Consider the following 8,618-nt stretch of genomic DNA (forward strand, 5'->3'; position numbering starts at 1 on the left):
CTACTAGGTATTCAAAAATAAGTTAAATCCACTGTGTTTATACTGTACTGCACAAGGTTAGTGACAGGTTTGGTGGTAAGGGTAGGTTTAAGGGTGGGTTCAAGTTTAAGAGATGGTCAACTGTGTAATTATTAATGTAATTAATTGCAGAAATTATTTAGAACTGTATATGCATGCAGATGTTTGTCTTAAATGACAATGTAAATACTTGCATATTAAGTGCACCATACCAAATGATTAATTTAATTGTAGTAATTAAGGGCACATTATTATTATATTATTAATATTATTATTATTATTTTATTATTTTATATTATTATTTTATTCTTATATTATTGTTATTTTTATTATTATTGTTATTATTATATAAAAATATTATTATTTAATAATATTTTATTATTATTATTATAAAATATTATTAATATTATTATATTAATATTATTATAATTGTTGTTTTTGTTATTATATTAAAATATTATTATTATATTAATATTATTTTATTATTATTAATATTATTATTATTATTATTGTTTTTGTTATTATATAAAAATATTATTATTTGATAATATTATTATATTATTATTATTATTATTATTATTATTAATATATGGTATTATTAATATATATGGTAACACTGTATTTTGATGGTCCATTTGAGTATTAGTAGACTGTCTGCTTAATATCTGTTAATACGCTCCTTCAACAGACATTTAACTGACTATAAGAAACTTTGCAAGTGCATGTCATCTCACACTAACCCTAACCCCAACCCAACAGACCACTTATAATCTAGTGAGAATTAGTTGTCATGTAAATGCAATGTAACAAACGGACCATCAAAATAAAGCGTCACCTTATATCTCTGTTGTTCAATGATCATATTCTTGATGCATTTAATATATTTGACCACAGTTTCATTTTTAAGATGGTACTTTAGGTCATAGTGAACTACTGATAATGTCTGACTGATGTCACTGTGACATTAATGGTCAGAGTGATCTGTGTATTACAGTATGTGTCTGTGCCTTTGCATATTTACAAAGGAAAACGAGAAAGCTTTTGCATTTGTTGTGTTTATTGACACATTTAAATCATATTAAAATATACCACCGTGACACATAACCACAAGCATTCAATCATTAGACAGCATTTATTTAAAAACGTACAATTAAACAGCACATCTTCCATTCAAGTCAATGACGTTAAAGAAAGCGATCGATCGTGTTATATTAAAGTGCTTTATGTTTATTAGTAACACTTGACCTATACGTGAACATAGCAGACATTCCACCACTGTGACGATCTGGGACAGCGTTTATGTTTCAAGTCGTCGTCCATGTTTTATTTGTGTTTGTGATTTCATGCTGTAAAGACTGTCGTGTGCAACATACACGGTCAGACAGTGTTGAACGTTTTGGAGCTTTATGGATGAAGTCTTGACGTCTTAAAAGTTTCAATGGAAATATACAGTGCTCCTGAAAGCCATGCAGACACTTCAAGTAGATGTGTGTAAACTTCTAAATGAAAACACTTTCTCCAGGCTAAAGTGCAGAGGAGGCTGTAAGTAAGACTTTTGTTTAAACATGTTGGGTCTGTGACGCTTCTTTACTTGGTTTGTTTGAGCAAACCTGCATGTTAATATTGATTTTAACCAATGGTGTGGTTTTAGGGCAGGGCTTTCATTTTGTCCAGCCAATGGCTGATGAGAGGAATGTTCCAGAAACCTGTTCGAAAACAGTTGCTATTTTCACTTATCCATACTGTATGGTGACTTGCACAGACACACTGAAGCGCTATACTACTATTTAAAAAAAGAATAAATATAATACTGAGTAGTTTCTGCTAAAAGAAAGCAGTTTCTGGCTTGTTACATAACTGTTTTGGCTCTTAACTTAATTCCAGTTGAATTTAAACAACTTAAAATGGATGTTGTTCTTCACTGAAAACAAATGTCTCTGCTGTTCACATTCATTCAAATATTTTAATGCCAAATGTCAGGATGAATGTCATTTTAACATGAGCATTAATAAATTACCAAAACAACCAATACACACAGCTGCACTGTAAAAGGGAATTAGTTTATTTTACCCCATTGCAACTAGGAGCTGTTAACTCGACTTCATTTTATGATTATGCAAATAATTCCTTCATTCATTTTCTTTTCGGCTTAGTCCCTTTATTAATCTGGGGTCGCCACAGCGGAATGAAACGCCAACTTATCCAGCACGTTTTATGCAGCGGATGCCCTTCCAGCTGTAACCCATCACTGGGAAACACCCAGAGACTCTCTTTCACACTCATACACTACGGACAATTTTTAGCCTACCCAATTCACCTGTACTGCATGTCTTTGGACTTGTGGGGGAAACCGGAGCACCCGGATGAAACCCACATGAATGCAGGGAGAACATGCAAACTCCACACTGAAATCCCAACTGACCCAGTCGAGGCTCAAGCCAGTGACCTTCTTGCTGTGAGGCGACAGCACTACCTACTGTGCCACCACGTCACCTCACATATTTCATTTGCATCATAAATTTAAGTCGACGGGTTTAATCACTTTTTTAATTAAAGTCAACTAATCGCTTCAAAAGCAACGGGTATACTCGGTTTTAAAAGTCAACTAGCTGCTTTTAAAAGCAGTAGGTTTACTCAATTATTTAAAAATGTAAAGTCAACTAATCACTTTTAAAGGCAATTGGTTTACTAAATTTTTTTGAAAGGTAAAGTCAATGAATCGGTCTTGAAAGCAACAGGTTTACTTAATTTTTAAAGTAAAGTCAACTAATCGCTTTTAAAAGCAACAGGTATCCTCGATTTTAAAGTAAAGTCAACTAATCGCTTTTAAAAGCAACAGGTATACTCGATTTTAAAGTAAAGTCAACTAATCGCTTTTAAAAGCAACAGGTATCCTCGATTTTAAAGTAAAGTCAACTAATCGCTTTTAAAAGCAACAGGTATACTCGATTTTAAAGTAAAGTCAACTAATCGCTTTTAAAAGCAACAGGTATCCTCGATTTTAAAGTAAAGTCAACTAATCGCTTTTAAAAGCAACAGGTATCCTCGATTTTAAAGTAAAGTCAACTAATCGCTTTTAAAAGCAACAGGTATACTCGATTTTAAAGTAAAGTCAACTAATCGCTTTTAAAAGCAACAGGTATACTCGATTTTAAAGTCGACGAATCGCTTTTAAAAGCAACAGGTATACTCTTTTAAAAAAGTAAAGTCAACTAATCACTTCTAAAAGCAAGGGATTTATGTAATTTTTTTTAAGTAAAGTCAACTAACTCTTTTTAAAAGCAACAGGTTTACTAAATTGTTTTGAGCAGTCAAGTCAACTAATCGCTTTAAAAAAAAAAAGGTTTACTCATTTTTAAAGTAAAGTCAAGGAATTGCTTTTAAAAGCAACAGGTTTACTCTTTTATCATGTAAAGTCTACTAATCACTTTTAAAAGCAACAGGTTTGCTATTTTTAAAGTCAACTAATTGCTTCAAAAACAATGGGTTTACTCACATATATAAAGCCAACTAAATGCGTTAAAAACAACAACTTTACTTAATTTTAAAGTATAATTAATCTCTTTAAATGCATAGGGTTTACTCACTTTTTTAAAATCAAGTCAACTAATTGCTTTTTACAGTGTGGTCAGATTATGAACAAACATGAATAAATAATGACACATGTTTCCACTGCTCCTTTAACCATAAACATAATATTGTTTGACAGTTAAAACATAATAACACACACATTCTGTTCTGTCTTTTAAATAAATTTTAATTTACCAAATGCACTGAAATGCATAAATATTTAGGTATATATTGAATGTCTGAATGTTTACTCTTAGTGTTTTCACGTGAGACTTTCATTGGCTCAGTCAAGGGCGATGTGTCTCCACTCAGAGCTCAGGCAATCTTCTCAAACGGGAGGGATTTCCATAAAGATAATGAAGCTTCAAGTCGCTTCATTACAAAAGTGCATTAAGTAGTTTTAAAAAGTGTCTGCAAACATTGACACCTTTAGATAAAGTCTGTCCTCTGTTAAAGGGATAGTTCACCTAAAAATTTCAAATTTGTTTAGTTTCATCTGTTAAAAACAAAAAGAGATACTTTGAAGAATGATAACGGCTGTCACCTAATGACTTCCATAGAAATGTTAAACAGAAAGGTTTAAAACCACATGAGGGAGAATAAATTAGGAAATTTTCATTTTTGGGTGAACTATCCCTTTAAATTGGTCATTCATCTAGTATTTTCTCTTCCCTGAGATCCACTAAGGTGTTTTCTGTTGGTTTTGTCTGCTAAAAACATCACTCTAAGGTATTCGTGAGATACACTGAGCAATCCAGGCTGAAATGCTCTGCTCAAAATATTCAGATCAGCCTGAAATGATCAATACTAAACGTCTTCTTCCATCTTGAGCTCCTTCAGCAGGACAGTAGAAGCTAAACACAGTCAGGAACAGCACAGTCTTGGACAAACTTTCCCTCTTTTTGCTCTTCAGTTCTTCTAATGTTTAGGAGTAATATCCATCTATCATCTTCCTCATGACTCTGCATGAAGTTTATGAACATCTAATAGACGTTTTCTGAATAATCTCCAACATTTACATACTCTACTAATGTCTTCATCATTAATGGATGTGTTTATATAGTCTCAATTTCTGACAAAGGAACATCTGTAAATGGAATATGCCTGTTGGTCTCACATTTGTTTGGAAAGTGCTTTCATCATAAGGTCTTATCCGTAACTGTGTGGGCTTCTGGGGTTGATTGGCGATTCCTGGCGTCTGCTTTGGCTGTTTAGCTGGTAGAGACGATGGCTCAGGTTTTGTACCTGGCAGGTTCCGAGGACACATCCGACACGCATGAGCTGCGGGTGCCCACGTGACCCTCTGAAGGCATGCCGACGCTCCCGGAAATGTCCCTGAGCACCACTGTTTTGACTGACAGGTGTGTTGGTTTGTCTCAACAGGGCTCCTTTCTGCAGAAGAGCCCTCCAGACCAGTCGCCGCTCTCTTGCTCCGCTGCTCGGAGCTATTGAGGGAATGGTGATGGTTTCCTCAGCAACACCACCTCCTGCTTCTGGAAGCTTCCTTGGAGAGCTCAATCTGGTGAGAGAAAGAGAAATGGTTAGATTGACCACCAGTAGAGCAATGTGAGCAAATCTATTTAAAGGGATAGTTCACACAAAAATTAAATGAACTCATTTATTCTCAGTGATGTTTTTTTTAACCTTAATGAGAAGATGTTTTGAAGAATGCTTTCATAGCAGACAAAAAATTAGCACACTTAAAAAATTATTTGTGCTGCTTGTTCAAACTACGTATTTAAAATGAACTGAAACCACTCACTTCTTAAATTTTTTTTTTGGACAAATGAATTGTTTTATGTTTAATCCACTAAAATGTGTGTAGCTGCGTTCCATTGCCGCTATTGGTAGAGCAAGCAAGTTTTGTACGCGTAAAGTCAAAATAGATGCAAATAAAAACGTCTTTATTTTCCAATCAACAGAATTACTTCAGCACTTTTCCTTAATCTACATGGACTTCTCTGTTACCTTAAGCTGTACGTTGACTTAAGTAAAGTTGCGCTACAGTATGAGACGGTCAAAAACTGTGGCTGCGTCCGAAACCGCCTACTACTCAGTAGGTACTGCATTTGAATTTACACAAACTACTCGGCTGTTAAAAAAAGAACGCTCTATACAGTATGAATGTGAAAAGTATGAATGGAATTCGGACGTACTACATCCGCCATTTTGTCATGGTCACGTGACCTACCTGCGTCAGTTGCGTCGCCTCACTTCCATTCATGAATTCTCTCACGGGGCATTATGGGATAGCGCAGCGTGCATGGGATGCGCACTTCAGAATCTCGCCGGAAGTAGTAAATCATCCGGGTACTTCTCGCCTACTGATTTCCGAATTCTATGAATTTGGACATACTACTCGGCTCGCATTCTGATTTTAGCGAACTATATAGTATGGAAGTATGCGGTTTCGGACGCAGCCTATGTGCTTCCTACCACCACTATCTTGCTCAATGCAGTGAAGCCACAGTCATATAGTCTCCTACTGACACCTTGTGGCCAATCGCCAAAACACAATGTATGGCTCCTACAATGTGTTTAAAGGTAATTAAACTTAATTGGTTTGTGTTGGGGCAACACGAATGAATTGTGTGGAACACAGCACTTTTTACAGTGTATGGAAGTCAGTAGAATAGGGGATTGACGTGATCTTGTGGCATGATCTAGCCCTAGATCTGCTTGGTGTCTCGAATGTCACGGTCCATATAGTTTCATATCAGTTCAGTGCTTTCATCTCTTAAAGCCCCAGCTCTGACAAGTGTTTTTTAAGCAACACCAAACCTTGTTGAGCATGAATAGGAGTGCCCAAACTCAGTCCTGGAGGGCTGGTGTTCTGCAGAGATTAGCTCAAACTCGCCTCAACAAACCTGCTGGAAGTTTCTGGTAAGACTTGTAAGAGCTTGATTAGCTGGTTCAGGTGTGTCTAGTTATGGTTGGAGCTAAACTCTGCAGGACACCAGACCTCCAGGACCGTTTCTAGCATGACTTGTAGGAGCTTGATTAGCTGGTTCAGGTGTGTTTAGCTAAACTCTGCAGGACACTGGACCTTCAGGACCGTTTCTAGTATGACTTCTAGGAGCTTGATTAGCTGGTTCGGGTGTGTCTAGTTGGGGTTGGAGCTAAACTCTGCAGGACACCGGACCCCCAGGACCATTTCTAGCATGACTTGTAGGAGCTTGATTTGCTGGTTCAAGTGTGTTTAGCTAAACTCTGCAGGACAACGGACCTTCAGGACCGCTTCTAGTATGACTTGTAGGAGCTTGATTAGCTGGTTCAGATGTGTCTAGTTGTGGTTGGAGCTAAACTCTTCAGGACATCAGACCTCCAGGTCCGTTTCTAGTATGACTTGTAAGAGCTTGATTAGCTGGTTCAGATGTGTCTAGTTAGGGTTGGAGCTAAACTCGGCTGGACACCGGCCCTCCAGGATCGAGTTGGACACCCCTGAGCTAGAAGTAAGAACCATTTTGGCAAATGAGATAAATAGAAATGCCATTTTTGAAATGGCAGTGGAACATAATGCACATTTTTGTCGATTCACATCATGTCGTGCTGGGTTCACACCAAATGCAGTACGAAATATTAGCACCAGTAGGTTACATACTGCTGATGCAAAAGTGCAAATAGAAGTGAATTACTGTTGCATAGTATGTACTGTATGATGTGGAATACGCTTTGGAAATTGTCTACTATGTCTACGGGACATGTTCAAATAATTCAACTCAAGATGGGAATTTGCGTGAGGGGAATAACCTACAGTGAGGGCAAGGTCGCCGCTAGGGGGGAAAGTAAGGACAATTCTAAGGGCCCACTCAGTTTTGGGGCCCCCAGAGATATTATTAGGGGCCAACCACACAGACGCCACCCCCCTTCCCAACTATCACTATATATGACTTATTTGATGGAAATGGAGCTTTATTCGTAAATGTTTATATATGTATCAGTTTTGCGCACAAATCTAATTCGCATCTTTGAATGGAAACATAGCTAATGTGTGCCAGCTACCAGCATTCTTCTTATTATCTTCTAGACACTTTGGGCTAAGGAAATGGTGCCAGAATTAAAATTCTTGGGTGAGCTATCCCTTTAAATGCATCAGATGTTTAGACGTAGTTTGATTAGTATTAAATTAGAGGCTTGTCAGGATTAAGAGCACTTTAGGTGGAGTATGTGAAGGCTGTAATTAGTGGAGTGTTTCTCTGGCTGTAGTCCTAGTTATCTGTGGCATGCACTCATAATCTGTCGCTCTATTATGTGCACTCCTTCACGTGCAAGTCTTCACTGTCTTTCGTCTGGCACCTCAGGAGACATTCAGAGTGTTTGTAAGGCCACGTGTACACATTGCATTAAAATTCACTTTCATAATTAAAGTAACAAAGCACATTTTTACATTTCACATATTCGAATGTGAACCCTTGAAACCGAACATCACAAATACAGTGTAGTCCCCTGTTTTGACCAGCCTGATCTCACGAGAAAACGTAAGTATTTTACATTTTGCCAGTTTAGTGGCTAATTTGTACGAATTCGTACGATTTCAGTCGTACGAAATGATACGATTTTGAAAAGGAGGCGTGGCACCTAACCCCACCCCTAACCCCAACCGTCATTGGGGGATAATTCAATTCAATTCAATTCAATTCAGCTTTATTTGTATAGCGCTTTTACAATGTAGATTGTGTCAAAGCAGCTTCACATAAATGGTCATAGTAACTGGAACAGTGTAGTTCAGATTTTAGTGTTTAAGTTCAGTTCAGTTCAGTTTAGCTCAGTTCAGTGTGATTTAATCATTACTGAGAGTTCAAACACTGAAGAGCAAATTCATCGATGCGTAGCTCTACCAATCCTGAACCATGCGAGGCAGTGGCGACAGCGGAGAGGGGAAAAAAAACTTCACCTGATGGGAGTGAAGAAAAAAAACCTTGAGAGAACCAGACTCAGTTGGGCACGACCATTTTAATTTCTCCGCTGGCCAAAAGTCTTGTGCAGAGCTTCATTCGCCGTGGTTTAGGCTGGAAGATGGCCTCAGCGAA

General features: G+C 37.2%; 1 protein-coding gene across 1 annotated transcript in view; it reads right to left on the bottom strand.

Moving 5' to 3' along the window:
* Window positions 1–1,057: 1,057 nt before the first annotated feature.
* adm2b (adrenomedullin 2b) overlaps window positions 1,058–8,618 on the bottom strand; it is a 16,993-nt gene continuing 9,432 nt past the window's right edge. Inside the window, exon 2 of the mRNA XM_009293424.4 lies at window positions 1,058–5,107. Within this exon, the coding sequence (XP_009291699.1) occupies window positions 4,738–5,107 (370 nt within the window). The 3' untranslated portion in view covers window positions 1,058–4,737. The remainder of the gene's footprint in view (window positions 5,108–8,618) is intronic.

Source organism: Danio rerio, chromosome 18, assembly GCF_049306965.1.
Source record: "Danio rerio strain Tuebingen ecotype United States chromosome 18, GRCz12tu, whole genome shotgun sequence".
NCBI classification, from domain to species: domain Eukaryota; kingdom Metazoa; phylum Chordata; class Actinopteri; order Cypriniformes; family Danionidae; genus Danio; species Danio rerio.